Source organism: Diprion similis, chromosome 4 (genome assembly GCF_021155765.1).
Source record: "Diprion similis isolate iyDipSimi1 chromosome 4, iyDipSimi1.1, whole genome shotgun sequence".
Lineage (NCBI taxonomy): Eukaryota > Metazoa > Arthropoda > Insecta > Hymenoptera > Diprionidae > Diprion > Diprion similis.
This window is the reverse complement of record NC_060108.1, coordinates 20,761,510-20,776,389: the sequence shown is the minus strand read 5'-3', so window position 1 is coordinate 20,776,389 and position 14,880 is coordinate 20,761,510. Positions and strand designations below refer to the sequence as shown.

Genomic DNA, 14,880 nt, shown 5'->3' with positions numbered 1-14,880 from the left:
ATTTATATTGCGATGTCAAGTGAAACAAAAAGGATCATATAGAAGCTTTATTGATTATTTTTCTTTCACTTTTAGTATGTTGAAATTTACGGTTTCCCAATAATTTCATACAAATAATGAATAAAAATTATTTTCTCTTCCATATACGTATGATTTCGAAACAGCGGAAAACAGCTTATGTGCTTCATTGATTATCTTCAAATTCCTGTCTATATGTTGTCGATGTTGTCCAACGGAATTATAACGGAACACCACAGTCAGCCAAACACACAACGGAAGGTGCGTGGGCGGAGGAGGCGTGACTCGAGATAAAGTTAATCGCATCACGCCGGAGATTTGTCAGTGTGTAAACGAGTTGTCAAAACGTACTCGTGTCAGGTCTGGATTGAAATTTAGGTGAAATCTGACTATCAAAACATTTCGCTCGTGATGGAAACATACGAGAGTATTTTGCTTGTTAAATCAGAAGTTTTTGTCTTTAAAATTCCACCAAGGTCAACGAATAGGGGTTATCGGTAAGACCAGCTTTTATTGACAAAATTTTGAACACCCAATTCCTATTGTAATTGACCTATTTGACGCAATAATTTTTTACTGTCTGTCATTTCCCTTATTTATAGGAAGAAAGTTCAGCCTAACACAATGTCTAATTATACGTCGAAATTTAATAAAATTTTCTAAATTCGCTCTAGCTTATTTATTTACTTATTCATTCAAGTCTAAAACAAATTTTATTTTACAACATTCTGATTGGAATTCTTATTAATCAAAAATAGAGCAGCTGATTGGAATCTTGAGGAGCCATCGTGGACAGGACGAATGCGACTGGTATCGCAAGGTGATGCCGTGACCATTAAACTCGAGGATAAAGTTTCTGGAGAACTGTTTGCTAAATGTCCAATCGATACGTATCCTGGTATTGCGGTTGAGCCAGTTACAGATTCTTCGAGATATTTTGTACTCCGGATACAAGACGACAACGGAAGATCCGCCTTCATTGGAGTTGGATTCTTAGACAGATCGGACAGTTTCGATCTAAATGTTGCTCTTCAGGATCATTTCAAGTGGCTGAAGAACCGAGATCAGATTGAGAAGGAAAAAGATGTTCCAAAGCAGGAGTTGGATCTCAGGTTCAAAGAGGGAGAGACAATAAAAATCAACATGAAAATTACTGTATGTAATCGTTGTTATTTTATTAATTCACTAACAATTTTCAACCTCAAAAAAAAAATTCTTTTTCTCTTCAAGAAAAAAGATGGAAGTGAGGTTTCCTCAAAATCCAAGTCTCGTGGAAATGCAGCACTGGGTTTACCTCCACCCCCTGGCGGCGTAAAGATAGCCCCTCCTCCAGCTAGAACCCCAACCTCTTCACCGGCTCACAGATCGTTCCAAACGCAACCAAATCAACCTGCTCAGACTGGTTCTGAATGGGGAGAATTCGCGAGTGCAACTCAACAACCACCGGCTTCTGGGTCCGTTGCAACCGCAACGAATGCCAGCTGGGTACAATTCTAATCAAGATGTAAGAATTTGAGGTTCAGATATGATATAGATTAGGATATCTATACCTATTGTTTATCACATTGCCTAGTTCAGTAATGAAATGGTTATAATGTAACGTATTCAGAGATTTTTAACGCATATTTCCATAGTTACTGGTTTTTACATGGCAATAAGTTCGATTTGAGACAATACACAGTATTCGGTGTTGTCGTTATCATATTTCTATGGATGAAATTCTGTGTCTATTAGATATCTTTTCTGAAATTGATTTCAGTTTCTTATTTGACTACTATTTGGAGTTATATGAGGATTCAAACTGAAAAAGTAACGCATTAATCATTGAAAAAGTAAAGAATTAATTGACGTTGCGCTATAGATGGATTGTGCCACCCGATTGATATCAGTATTTAGGGTGATTTCTAGTATGTGTTTTCCATAATAATTTCGTCTTTAATGTAGCCTAGAACCATATATTTTTTGTATTTATTATCTAAGTATTGTTTGTGACTTATATTTTATAATCATTAGGTGAAGGATGTCACTGTGTCTAATGTGTAGCTCTGAGTTTTCCCAAAAGAGTAGAAAATCGTGTGATCCTCACGGCAAACGGCCGGCAAAACATCTCGATGCACAAATTCGGAATCACTCGGTAGGGAGGATTTTTTAACGCATTTTGCGAATCCATCCTGTTACACACCAGGCCTGAATTGTTGCCAGCTTTTGATGTTTGTATATATTACAAGAGTTGAAAAAGTCCTGTTAACGTAGATGAATGTATGCAATACCCATATCTACATAAATCACAATAAATGAAAACGGTATGCATATCCGTATTCATAAGAGATGTGTATGTAGGTATGTGTATGTGCAACAACATAACTTAATTGTGTTGCTATAGTATTTAAAGGGGTAAAATACCGGATGATTGAAACATTATATGAAGTTGCAATTGATAGCAGCAGCATGCTTGAAGTAAGACAAGTATAAATTTTAAGTTATACATTTTTTGACTTACAAAGATTAGGTGTTACTGAAAGCTATAAGTTAAGTTTGTGATTGAATAACTATAGAATTATATAGTTTGTTATCATTCTCAATTAAGTAACAGACTTGAAGAAAATTTAAAGAAAACAAAAAAAAAAAACAGTCAACTATTTAGCATTCAAAATGTTTAGATTTATACTTATAAAATTAGCAAGTTGTACAAGCAATGCATTGAAACTTAAAATATTCATCGAAATACATTACACTGCTACAGTCAGTTTTTCATACCCTCTTAAAAAATTATATCCAATGTATTAAATCTAGTTTATTCGTGAGCTGGATTGCATGTAAGCAGTTTCTGAACATATTACGTGACAATTACCTATTTTCCATTAACAGATACGTGAATTCAATTATTTCAGAAGAAAATCAGTAATTGTCAAATACCCGAAAACAAAAACCAATTTGAAATTGGTAAACGAAATCCGATTACCTTTCCTTGGGCAACATTAACAAGCACGCAATACATTTGTCCTGTGACAAGATATGCATGAATATATTATCGGTTAATCTCTTTTTTCGTACAACAGGCGCGTGTAATAAATAAATATTCTTAGAAAATAAAGATAATTATAATATCTTAGAATATAGCATATAGGGCCATGTTACATGAAACAGAAATAAGAAGAAAAATTGATAAGTTCCATTCCATGGTATACAATATATTTACTTCAAGAGAGAAAAAAATGTAAAAACTATACAGTCTGTGCGTCGCAAGATGGTCTACTGTTATACTTATGTGTACCGACAAGTCATATGTTGGGGTCCAATTTACGGCGTGAAGCACTGATAGCAGAATAGACATATTGTTATATTCTATTACATTATATATATTTATGTCTGTCAATATAATAAAATGCATAGTTAGTACAATATTGAAGTGATTGATACAAATAGTGTTAAAAATACCACTCAATAGGGAGTTAAATTACGTCACTTATTATGGTTGGCAACAATGTATTCTACCATAATAGTCACAACACTTTGAAAGTTATCCGCAACGTTTATTTCTAGATACACCAGGCCGCAAGCTACGCATAGCTAGTGCACGATTAAAATGACGTGCCGACCTCTGGGGTTGCTCTGATGCTAGGCTGGAATCCTCATCACATTCCACACTGCTCAGAACAACCAAAAGAACTCCTAAAACCTGAAATTTAATCATTCTTATCACTGTTTTAGCCTGCACAAATGGTAGTGAAGAAGCCGAATATTAACAGTTATGATACTCTAATTCATAATTAATATTCCTCACTCACCAGACACACGATAATCAAAAGTGTGTAGGCATGCACACTTGCGGCTGGAAGTGATTCAACCTCTTTTAGAGCTTCAGCTGCATCCATAAGATCTGGTTTCAGTTCTAAAGCATGCCGCAAATGTACAGCTGCCTCTTGGAAGTGACCGTAAGCCTAGACACAATTTTTCAGATTTAACATACGTCTTTTTCGTTTCAGGTTTTTTATTTTTACCTTAAATATTTGACCTAAAGTGAGATACTGTTCCCACGCATTACGATCTGGTGGCTGCAGCTCCAATGACCGTCTAGCCAAGTAAGTGGCATCATCCAAATATTGCAGAGCCAGTAAAACTCTCGCTAAATTTAACAATACCTCCGCATTGTGCGGCGAAACAGCCAATGCTCTTCTAAAGCATTCTATGGAACGCTGTGCATTTCCTTTTATACGCCAAAAATTACCAATTTGATTATAAAGTTGAACAGACTTTGGCTTCTGAAATAAGAAAGTAAATTGCATAATTATAGTAATGAAATAAAAAGCATGCAACAATGGTTATCTTATCTAAAACTTATCATTCTGGTATTAACAAGAACCAAGTCAAGACCAGTAATACCTCTCTTTTTGCCTTCTTCAACCGTTTTTCTAACAAGTCAATGTCGATATCCGTGACTTTAGCACCTCTTTTTTTGAACATAAGTGCGACATTAGGTTCTGGTACAAGAGGATGTTTATTTCTATTAATGACTCCAACTAAGTTGTCGTAATATGTAAAATTGACTGGCTTTCCACAGTCAAGAATACCCTCCTCGCATCGCTGGACCAAATTGCAGTTTAATTTTTCTGTTGACGTTTGAGACGAAGAGGGAAAAGTTTCCGTCACGTTTGGTGTGTCCATCAAAGCAAATGACGATAGTCGTCTGCCAAGCCGTCTGCCAAGGGGACCAAATTTAAGGCTTTCTTAGAGCTGAAAGAACGTCAACCCACACGCAAACACTAACTACGGGTGAAACAAAAGACTACAATGGGTATTTCATTGCATCCCATTAGCCAAAAATAGTTAATGCATATCAAATTAAGGTCATCCGGAATAAATCTACAAAAATGTGCGTTACAGGTAAATAATGTCATCAACAATTATGAAAAGGATAATAATGTAGCAATACTAAACTAACGAAATGTTTACATTGAAAATGCATCAACTTACACAGTATATACATACGTACATTGATTGTTTTATATACTATTTCATACTCTTTATGTCAATGACAATAACATTGTTGGACATGCTTGGAATATCCAAAAATAACTCAAAAACTGAGGATTCGTAGAAAAGAAAGTCAAAATCAAAAATTGATATTACAATATATATTAGCATGCCTTTGGATAACTGTTAAAAAGAATGTGAAAAACAAATGTGACTTTGTTTTGCTGTACAGAACGAGTGATATTGAAATTACCATTGTTTTGTCAGAAATTTAGCGAAGTAATACATTTATAAACAATCGTAATGAGTTGCGTCGCATAAAAGTTTGACAGCAACAGCGTAATATTGCAGAAGGTTGTTTGGGTCGCATCCTTGGCTACGCTAAGATATGTAATAAATGAATTTTTAACAAATTACCGGTCGTAGCTTCCACCGATAAAGTTTTTGCAATCGTTGCAAAATAAATCCAACTTTTGGTTTTCATCTTTGGAGTCTGTTTTGCTCCACCCTAGACCGTTTCCCAGGTTAATGGTACTCGCCAAGATATCAAAAATTGGGTCTTCATCTTCGTGAGATGAAACTTCCGACACTGCCTTGACAACCTTATCCGCGTTTAGTCGCCAGGATGTGCGAGAATTTATCAACTTCACCTGAATGACTAAGAAATATAACGTGTAAATTATGACACGGGCACGGGCCCACATCTCGCCGCGAGTCGGTGTCTAATAACAATTTCCAACCCTCTTCGCGATTCGTGAATCTTGAGGATCTTGGGACTTCACTTTCCCAGCTTTCTCTAGCACGACGAGCACGACTCGACCGTCTTCTGCTAGTCGTTACTCGTTATGTCGCTAATCGACAACTGTGTTCTGCAGGGTGTCCAATAAAAATTCACTTACGATTTACATGTAATGTCTTGATGATTTACCGTGTCTGTATAATAACGAATGCGTACAAAAATATCTTCAACATCATTGGAAAGTAAACGCACAAATAAAAAGGGAGTTATTACAAATTAAACTTTTTTGCGATACTATAGTTATTTTTTACCGTGTTGTTGGCTGTATCGTTGACTGAAGAATATAGCATATTCACTACAGCTCATTTCCGTTTTACTGGAGTCGAGCTTCGTGGCAACAAAGGTGGCGGTCGAAATGTTGAAAATGTATTTGACCAGTGTGTTTTTGGGTTTTCTCTGCTTTTTGGCATCGGCGAATGCCGGTGGCGAAACATTAGTTCTGCTGGATAACCTAGCCATCCGAGAGACACATTCAATGTTCTTTAAATCTCTTCAAGGTTCGTAATAAACCTTTACTTGCACTCACTCTAATCACCATACAGTTCATTTTCCCCAATCAATAAACTGTTTAAAATTAACACCCCAACTTTAATCAATCAATATATTTTTCAAGAACTATGCTGGCTCATGGTAAACAGAACTAACTAAATTTATATTTTGCAGAACGAGGTTATACACTGACATTCAAGTTAGCCGATGATGCGAATCTTGTTTTATCAAAATATGGTGAATATTTATATTCACATTTGATAATATTTGCACCGTCAGTCGAAGAATTCGGTGGAGCTCTGAGTGTCGACGCTGTCACTGAGTTCATTGATGGAGGAGGGAACGTTCTAGTCGCTGGTTCTTCTCAGTCAGGAGACGTGCTGCGCGAGTTAGCCTCAGAATGTGGATTTGAAGTAGATGAAGAGGGGGCTGCTGTCATAGACCACATGAACTATGATGTATCTGATTTGGGTCAGCACACAACTATTGTAGCAGAAACAGAGAACCTAATTGATGCTCCAGTGATCATCGGAGACAAAAACATTCCTCCACTACTTTACCAGGGAACTGGACTTGTTGCTGATATTGAAAACCCATTAGTCCTCCAATTGCTGACTGCGTCTAGCTCCGCTTATTCGTACAACCCAGATCAACCGGTCAAAGAATATCCTCATGCTGTTGGAAAAAACACTCTCTTAATTGCTGCTCTCCAAGCACGAAATAATGCTAGAGTATTATTCTCCGGGTCGCTTTTCTTCTTTAGCGACGAAGCTTTCACCAGCTCTGTTCAGAAAGCTCAAGGTAGGTTCTATCATATATTCTCTTATATTTGTATATTTAAATTTACAATAGAAATATGCGCACTTTTGAATTTTACCATTTCATAGCTCAGTTTTTATGTACAACTCATGCATTTGTTTTATCTGGTGAGAGACTCGAGAGTATTTAATATTATTATACAATAAACGAATATCGAACAATTCCAAACAGTTGCTACATTTAGTACTACTAAATAATACTATTAATGTCTTTAAGTACGATTCCACAACTTCATTATTCTTTTCAGGAGGTCAGAAATACGATAAATCTGGAAATGAGGTAGTTGCTAAAGCCATGTCTAAATGGGTATTCAAAGAGAGCGGTGTGATTCGTGCCTCTTCTGTAAGTCATAAGAAGTCGGGTGAGAAAGAACCACCTGCAGCTTACACTGTGATGGACGACGTTGTGTATACGATTACAATTGAACAACTAGCTGGGGACAAATGGATTCCGTACGAAGCAAATGATTTGCAGTTGGAATTTGTCAGAATAGATCCGTTCGTTCGTACGAAATTGCAGAAACTGGATAATGGCCGTTACGAAGCGAGATTCAAGATTCCAGACGTGTATGGAGTCTATCAGTTCAAAGTCGATTATAACCGCATTGGAATTACTCACCTGTACAGTACAACACAGGTCTCTGTCCGCCCCCTACAACATACGCAGTATGAGCGATTCATACCTAGTGCGTTCCCCTATTACGTAAGCGCATTCTCTATGATGGGAGGCGTGTTTCTATTCTCCTTTGTTTTCCTGCATTACAAGGAAGATGTCAAATCGAAAGCAGAGTAGTAGTAGCTTCGATTAGCACGAACTCTTTATAAACTGCATTTTTTAAATTGTATTTATTTCAAGCACCATCTAAAAAATCCCGACTGCATTGTGCCACACATGTGAATTTTTATCTGTAAAATATCTCAGTAAATTCTGAGTTTGTTACTGTAGCCTGAAAAATTGTATTAGAATATATCCTGTAATTAATTAAATGTTAAATTTAGCTGTAAGAAGAAATAGCTTCACATTTGCGACAGTTTTGCCATTAGTAATAATGTCAAGTGTACCTATACAGAGTTAAAAAGAGAACAACAAAATTTGGAAAATTTTGAACCTATGTGTAAAACGATCACTTGGTTCGTTCAATGCCGTATAAATTATGTTTGAAAAATATTCTATTCGTTGAAATTTAATTTCACGTTCAAGACGTATTGGGGAAAAAATAAAGGGCAACAGTAAGCATAAGTACGACCAATTTTTAAATCTTACATCCGTCGCGATTTCAGTCGAGGAATGGATCCAAATGGATCGGCGAATTGTGTTGCGCGATGGATCGTCCAGATGTCAGCAGCAGGACGGCCGAGGGAGAGGCGGTCGCGTAGGTCGAGGAGTGTTTTTCGGTACTGTGTGCGGGTACTCAGCAATGTACTTGCTCGGAAAATGTATTTTGATCTGAAATTTTTTCCCCGATTAACGCATCGTTATATCATCAACCAAGGGGCCTAGATGATAGGTAGTGAATATTGCGGTACCTTGTTGTACCCCGGTGTTTGAAAATAGGCTTAGTATCGTTAAACGAGATTGGAATATCGTTCGGAAGCTACAGATGGTCACCGAGAAGAAGTCATCCAACTTCCATTGATTGTATTTATAGTTTCCCGATTTATTTTTACGTCAAGTTTTTGGTGCAAAAAAAAAACGATGCATCCGCCTGCCGGATGAACGGATAATATCTCATTCGTAAGTTGATTGGACTATATAGAAATCCATTTATATCCGTTGAAACTGTCTTATACGTACAGTACTGTGGACGTGTTACGCATACCTGTCCGTGCTGTGTGGGAGGGGAGACTCTAAGGAATGCAACCTATTAGCCGTTTTAGACCTCATTCCTGCTTATATTTTTCTTTTATAAATTTAAACGACAATTCTATATTACTGTCAAATGATCCACGTCATTACAAGCCCCATCTTTTCTACCATCATCTCTCAAGTTCAGCTTCTAAATATTTCCTCCTTACACCCACCAATCCTCAATTTCTACGTCATGAATTTGCAAATACGTACATACGTACTCAGTTTACCGAGTCGCGAGAATTGCTTGTAACAGTTCTTTAAATTTTTTTTTTGCTAGTTTCTTTTATCCATTCCTGTTGTTATTGACGTGATTTCACAAACGATTGTTGGACAGGATCACTCAGACGTAATTCTTGTTTTCGCTTTTAGTTTTCATCATGCACTTCAATGGAGTTGAACCTGAAAAATACAAAAAATATAATTATTATTATACGTGTAATAATTTATGTTTTGCTGATGCTGGATAAATTTTGTCAGGCTTAGATTGTGTTTCGTGTATGTTCGTAGCGTAGTGGTGTGCCCCTGTGAGGTGACGGACGTGTCTACCTGTATAGAAGAAAAGTGTATACGTTTATCATCGGCTGTAAACTAAAACCAAAATAAACTACATTGATACTAAAGAATGGAGTCACTGGTGGCGGGACGGAGACGAACTACCACAAGGCATTCGGCCGAGGATCAAGCTCTTGATCAAATTGCAAAAGAGGTACGGTATCATTTTTCATGCTCATTTACACTAAGTTTGTGTATCAGTTTTTTGGTGTTTTGTTTTCCAGGGCAAGAATTATTTCGCCCTTCTTTTACAAAGAATTTCTTTTTTAAATACAAAACTACGGCACCTTGATAAATTTTCAATTGTTTGGTATTCATCGTTGGTTCGCAATAAATTCAAATCCGGATTGAATTTCAAGTGGAACAAGATCTGCGTCTGGATAAGCTAATTCCAAAACCATACGCGTATCAGTATTCTCAGATTATTCACTGTGAAGAATGAACAACTACGTGAACACCATTAAAAAAAGTTAGAAAAATTCTTACATGAATTATTGACGATAGATTCACCTCTCCTATTTCTCAAAAAACCTAGAAATTTATTTCATATCCAAAAATGAAGTATTTGGAAAATTTTATCTCACATCACTATTTGTTAATTATTTTATGTCGTAGGTTTGAAAATTCGAAATTAAATTACTTGTTTAATAACTAAATTTTCAACATCCCATATTAGCGATTAATGAATTAGAAGCTGCTTGTTGTACAAATAAATATATTTGTGTACTGAGTAGTAGGTAGTAATAATACTGTTCGTTTACATAAAGGAAAAATTTTATCTTGACAAAATGAATCATACAAGGTGGTTGTGCAAATTTAAGTTTACGGAAGGGGAAAGACCGTTGTGTGTAACTCAGATAAGAGTGATACTCACTATGTAATGTGGTATTGGTGGAGAGAAACTTGAGTGCTCGGCTAGAATGTCCAGTTAGTGGTGTGCTTTGTATAAAACACAATCATTTACCATTTTTCTTTACATACCAAGTTTAATAATAAAATAGTTACATATTTCGTTTTTCTGTAAAGTTATGTAATTCTATGAACAAAGATTAATGTGATAGATTTTTTTTAATATGTTGGTCAATTTTAATTAAAAAATTCCAGAAATTTTCACAAGCTTTCGGGCATCCTGAATAATAGTTTAAGATTACAAATTCATCAAAAAAATTCAGTCATTTAACTTCGATAGTTAAAACACTGAACTTTACGTAACAAAAATTTTTCGAAAATACAAAATCAGAAAACTGTCCAGTAGTTAAAGAAAACAATTGGTTCTCAACTGAGTTAGGTTCTGGCACTATAGGATTGAACATACGACATGTGAAATTAGACGGTGACTCAACTGCAGAAAAACAAAATTCAAATATTTAATAAGGTGTAATCAAATATTAGTGCCACATTTGTGTTTTGAAGTGTAATGAGTACTTACCTAAAATTATAAAATTCAATAATCTATTTAACCTTGAACGTTGAAGGCTGAAGATACGGTTCTATAAAATTACATATAATTATGAACAGAATAAACCGTGTGCACAGTACAGTACAGTAGAGAGAGCTGTTTGGTATTTGAATAACTAGAAGCAGCATTTTACTGCTCCAACTAAACATTTGGGAAGCTTCAGCAGTACATTTGTGAGGAATGCATGACAGATAATCCTACGGAGAATTGTTATCTCATAGATTTCACGCTAATTATCTCAAGTGTGCTAAGTAGTATCATAATAAAAATGGATCCTGCTGAACTTGATAAAAGAACTGAAAATGATGTCAACATTTTCTTTAAACATCAACAAGAGATTGAGGATTCTGACGATATGTCTGATATCGAAGACCTTATTAAGGATGCTGATGAAGTATGTTGATTTATGCAAGGGAAATCATTAGTAAAATTATTTCAAATGCCATCCAACCACTGCACATTTAATTTACATTATAACTTTTTCACCGAAACTGGATAAATCTGGATAATAAAACGGTTGTACCCGGATAAATATTTCAATATCATTAATTTATTTCACACAATCTTTTAGGCAGAAGCTCGATTAGCAGCTCGGAGACAAGCTAGAGCAGAGGCTAGAGAGATCCGAATGCGAGAATTAGAGAGACAGCAAAAAGAAGCTGAGGAAAACGCAGATAGAGTCTACGATATGTGTACTGGTAAGCAAGTGCCATATTTTACATTCCTAACTATAAAAAAATAATGCTAACTCGTGAATAATAATAATTGTACAGATTTTTAATACATAAACTTAATTTTTCGAAAGAAAAAAGTACAAGTAGTTTTTAAAGACCTAATTTCAGCTGATGCTAATCGAACGATGAGGGTGACACCAGATCCTGTGAGAACATCTCGCCTTCTCACAAACTCCAACAACTTTCAGTCAAGTCGAAGGTCATCCGAGGATTCCTTGGAAGATGCCGGCCTTAGTAGAGATCTTAGGGTAATTATACAATTTTTACACATTTCAAATAATTTTACGAATTTTCGTTCAAAAATCCAAATAGAAGGGTATTGATTGCTTCACCTATGAGCGTTCAATAGAAATTTTTTTTAATGATAGGGAAGGTAACTTATTATTATGTAGCTTTGATAATTACGAATAATTCTCATTTACCCGTAATCTTCTTTACTCGACAGTTGGAATAGTTTTATAAATTTTTCTGCCATTTATATGTTGTGAGCCTCTCAAAAAACAGGTCGTATCATTAAAACTTTAGACGGTTTTCGATCGTTACTAAATTTCTTAAATGCTTTCCATGGCCAAGATATTCTTTGAAACATAAAACTGCTGAGATTTGCAGAGTACTTAAATTTTTAAACTTATTTCAGTTAGAACTTAAGGAATTTGAGGAAAAATTCCGCAAAGCTATGATAACTAATGCACAATTGGATAATGAGAAGTCAACTTATTCATATCAAGTAGATTTATTGAAAGACAAACTTGAAGAGTTAGAGGAGACTACTGCTCAATTGCGCCGAGAGCTAAGAGAGAAAAATCGAGAAGCTGAACAATCGAAGCGTATAAGTCAACGCCTGAAAGAAGATTTGGATGTCTGCAGGGTGCAACTATTGGAACGAGACACACTTATACAGGTTTGGATCCTATTATTTTCACAATCTCATAATCTCAACAAAATTTTGACGGATTAAATATTTAAGAACAAAACAAAATTTAGCAAATTTACAGGATGTTTCATGTTCTAGGAAAATGGTCTTGTTATAGTAGAAGACGAGGGTGATGAGAGTGATGCTGACATACCGGAAAATGGTCCACGTCCAAGAAAAAGAGTACTAGTCAGTACAGAGAGTGCAGACTTGTTGCAAAATGCTGGAGAAGGATCATTGGGTATGAAATACTGATAACGTACAATTTTTTTTGTTTCTGTTGGTGAAGTACATGTCTATCATGTTAGACTCGCTAAAATTCAATTTGCAATTGTTCTCTCCATTCACCAGATGTCCGACTGAGAAGATTTGCATCTGAGAAGAAGGAGTTGCAAGATGAAATTCGACATTTAAGGCTGGAATTGGAAGATGCAAAGAATCGTGTTCGATCAGAGAGGTTACCAGGTTCGATGTTGGGTAAGATTCCATAAATTATTAATCTTGAAACAGATTGCATTATGTAGTGGTACACGAGATAAAAGATATTTCGAGAAATATTCAATGAATTAATTTTGTGCTCATTTGGTTAATTAGGAAGCTTATCAGACTCTGAAGACATTCAACGAGAGGCAAACAAGCACTTATCAGATTACAAATTCAAACTGCAAAAAGCAGAACAAGACATGTCCACACTGCAAGCGACAGTCGCCAGGCTAGAGAGTCAAGTTATTCGATATAAATCTGCAGCAGAAGCTTCCGAAAAGGCAGAAGACGAATTAAAGGTTGAAAAGCGAAAGCTACAACGAGAGGTAATCAAGTGATACAACGTTACTGAAATATCTAGCCGTCAGTAGAATGCTTCAACTTCTTCCAGCAATGCTTTGAAACACGCAATTTCATTTTACAGATGATATCTGATTATTTTGACGAATGTCACTGCCAGTAAAGAAATGGGTGAGCGTGTCCCAGCTGTTCCCTTTTATTTCGTCACCATTCCCGATAACCTGCTACTTTAAATCTTTATTCCCACATTTATTTTTACTTGAAAGCCGAATTCCAAATATAATTTCCAACCACTAATTTTGTAGCGAATAATAGCACCTAATTAATATAATTTTACCTCAAATTCCAACACCTTTGCCCCTTCACGTTGAAATATAATGAATTATATTGGGCCAATTATATTAATGGACTGGGAAATTAATGACGAAGACTGAATAATGTTTAAACAATATTTGTTCTAGGTACGAGAATCACAGGGCCGAGTAGAGGAGCTTGAAACCGCAAATTCTCATTTACAACGAAGGCTAGATAAACTTAAGAACGCCAAGTCTGCACTTCTGAAAGAACTTTGATAAGAAAACGTGCTTGGACCCGCTTATTAATGTTACCGTTAGTTTGGGTCCAATTATCATATATATCTATTCTCCATAGAACATATGCCCTTGAATTCTCAGACATGGAAAAAGATGTCTTCTGAGTCATGATAAAAATTAACATTGCCTAAATATTTAACAGATTGATCGGAGAAAGGGAAAAAAGAATCAATTTTTAACTGCTCGAAAGCAATATGATTACAAGACGATTCGACTTGGATCAGAAAAAGGGAGAAAAGAATCAATTTTTGAATGCTCCAAAGCAATATGATTACAAGACGACTCTACTTAGAAGGAATACTACCAAGGCTATTAGTCATTGGAATCTGTCTCTAATTTATCTTAATCAATGGCCATATTTGATTAATATTCAGGTCTGGTTCATGAAAGTATCACGCTTTATTTTCCCCTAACAAAGGTTGGCAGTTTCGTACTTGTTATCTGCACCAACCTTGCGAATGCCATACTACGCTCCTGCTAATACAAACACAAGAATTGTTTAATTTAATATTTTGTAATTATTAACTTATATAAGACATCGTATTTTAACGATTATTAATGGTTTTGTTTTTTTTAACTACCTCTTTCTCAAGGTGGTATTACATTAAAGAACAAATGTATATGGCTTTATGTATTAAATATGGGCCAAATTGAAAATGAAGTATCAAACTATTTGTTCAACAGTGATTAACTTATATAATGGAAAAATACAATTGTTTGTCACATGTAATGCCAGCTTCACCCATCATTTTTTTCCATCAATTGAGTATCTACTCTTAGAATTAACTGCATAAAATTTTGCAAATCTGACAAAAAAATATACCTCCAAAATATACAATCCCCACATATTAAGGTTTTGTGCAAGAGTCTGCGTAATAAAATAGAATATGAAAGTT

The 14,880-nt window shown here is 35.5% G+C and overlaps 4 protein-coding genes across 8 annotated transcripts; 3 read left to right on the top strand and 1 right to left on the bottom strand.

The window, feature by feature from the left end:
* The first annotated feature begins 114 nt into the window (after positions 1-114).
* Positions 115-3,103, top strand: LOC124405527 (NECAP-like protein CG9132). 2 transcript variants are annotated; one of them, XM_046880490.1, is made up of 4 exons: positions 115-515; positions 777-1,173; positions 1,249-1,522; positions 2,032-3,103. In XM_046880490.1, exons 1-3 carry the CDS (start codon positions 430-432, stop codon positions 1,513-1,515), a joined length of 750 nt encoding a protein of 249 aa, XP_046736446.1. In that variant the 5' UTR covers positions 115-429; the 3' UTR covers positions 1,516-1,522; positions 2,032-3,103. The 2 variants fall into 2 exon arrangements, with proteins under 2 accessions (XP_046736446.1, XP_046736445.1); XM_046880489.1 differs by having other exon boundaries at positions 116-515; positions 1,249-3,103.
* LOC124405523 lies at positions 2,075-5,962 on the bottom strand. The gene is made up of 5 exons (XM_046880481.1): positions 5,410-5,962; positions 4,402-4,705; positions 4,020-4,280; positions 3,807-3,959; positions 2,075-3,697 (listed from the first exon to the last, which is right to left on the bottom strand). Exons 1-5 carry the CDS (start codon positions 5,694-5,696, stop codon positions 3,539-3,541), a joined length of 1,164 nt encoding a protein of 387 aa, XP_046736437.1. The 5' UTR covers positions 5,697-5,962; the 3' UTR covers positions 2,075-3,538.
* A 148-nt stretch (positions 5,963-6,110) lies between these two features.
* LOC124405519 (dolichyl-diphosphooligosaccharide--protein glycosyltransferase 48 kDa subunit) lies at positions 6,111-8,203 on the top strand. Its single transcript, XM_046880473.1, has 3 exons — positions 6,111-6,288; positions 6,455-7,081; positions 7,347-8,203. Exons 1-3 carry the CDS (start codon positions 6,147-6,149, stop codon positions 7,889-7,891), a joined length of 1,314 nt encoding a protein of 437 aa, XP_046736429.1. The 5' UTR covers positions 6,111-6,146; the 3' UTR covers positions 7,892-8,203.
* Positions 8,204-8,478: 275 nt separating this feature from the next.
* Positions 8,479-14,539, top strand: LOC124405522 (leucine-rich repeat flightless-interacting protein 2). Of its 4 annotated transcripts, XM_046880478.1 has the most exons (10): positions 8,479-8,833; positions 9,458-9,656; positions 11,533-11,659; positions 11,792-11,943; positions 12,333-12,596; positions 12,708-12,849; positions 12,960-13,085; positions 13,203-13,417; positions 13,516-13,562; positions 13,853-14,539. In XM_046880478.1, exons 2-9 carry the CDS (start codon positions 9,573-9,575, stop codon positions 13,552-13,554), a joined length of 1,149 nt encoding a protein of 382 aa, XP_046736434.1. In that variant the 5' UTR covers positions 8,479-8,833; positions 9,458-9,572; the 3' UTR covers positions 13,555-13,562; positions 13,853-14,539. The 4 variants fall into 4 exon arrangements, with proteins under 4 accessions (XP_046736434.1, XP_046736432.1, XP_046736436.1 ...); XM_046880476.1 differs by lacking the exon at positions 13,516-13,562 and having other exon boundaries at positions 8,481-8,833; XM_046880477.1 differs by lacking the exon at positions 13,516-13,562 and having other exon boundaries at positions 8,483-8,833; positions 11,804-11,943.
* The last annotated feature ends 341 nt before the right edge of the window (positions 14,540-14,880 follow it).

Excerpts from the sequence above, each read along its gene's own strand:
- LOC124405519 (XM_046880473.1), top strand. The coding sequence starts at position 6,147 with ATGTTGAAAATGTATTTGACCAGTGTGTTTTTGGGTTTTCTCTGCTTT. Across the intron at positions 6,289-6,454 it reads GTTCTTTAAATCTCTTCAAG|AACGAGGTTATACACTGACA; the intron begins GTTCGTAATAAA and ends TATATTTTGCAG. Across the intron at positions 7,082-7,346 it reads CTCTGTTCAGAAAGCTCAAG|GAGGTCAGAAATACGATAAA; the intron begins GTAGGTTCTATC and ends TATTCTTTTCAG.
- LOC124405523 (XM_046880481.1), bottom strand. The coding sequence starts at position 5,696 with ATGTGGGCCCGTGCCCGTGTCATAATTTACACGTTATATTTCTTAGTC. Across the intron at positions 3,960-4,019 it reads CTTTAGGTCAAATATTTAAG|GCTTACGGTCACTTCCAAGA; the intron begins GTAAAAATAAAA and ends AATTGTGTCTAG. Across the intron at positions 3,698-3,806 it reads TTTTGATTATCGTGTGTCTG|GTTTTAGGAGTTCTTTTGGT; the intron begins GTGAGTGAGGAA and ends ATTAAATTTCAG.
- LOC124405522 (XM_046880476.1), top strand. The coding sequence starts at position 9,573 with ATGGAGTCACTGGTGGCGGGACGGAGACGAACTACCACAAGGCATTCG. Across the intron at positions 11,944-12,332 it reads GCCTTAGTAGAGATCTTAGG|TTAGAACTTAAGGAATTTGA; the intron begins GTAATTATACAA and ends AACTTATTTCAG. Across the intron at positions 13,418-13,852 it reads AGCGAAAGCTACAACGAGAG|GTACGAGAATCACAGGGCCG; the intron begins GTAATCAAGTGA and ends TATTTGTTCTAG.
- LOC124405527 (XM_046880490.1), top strand. The coding sequence starts at position 430 with ATGGAAACATACGAGAGTATTTTGCTTGTTAAATCAGAAGTTTTTGTC. Across the intron at positions 516-776 it reads TCAACGAATAGGGGTTATCG|AGCAGCTGATTGGAATCTTG; the intron begins GTAAGACCAGCT and ends AATCAAAAATAG. Across the intron at positions 1,174-1,248 it reads AAATCAACATGAAAATTACT|AAAAAAGATGGAAGTGAGGT; the intron begins GTATGTAATCGT and ends TTTCTCTTCAAG.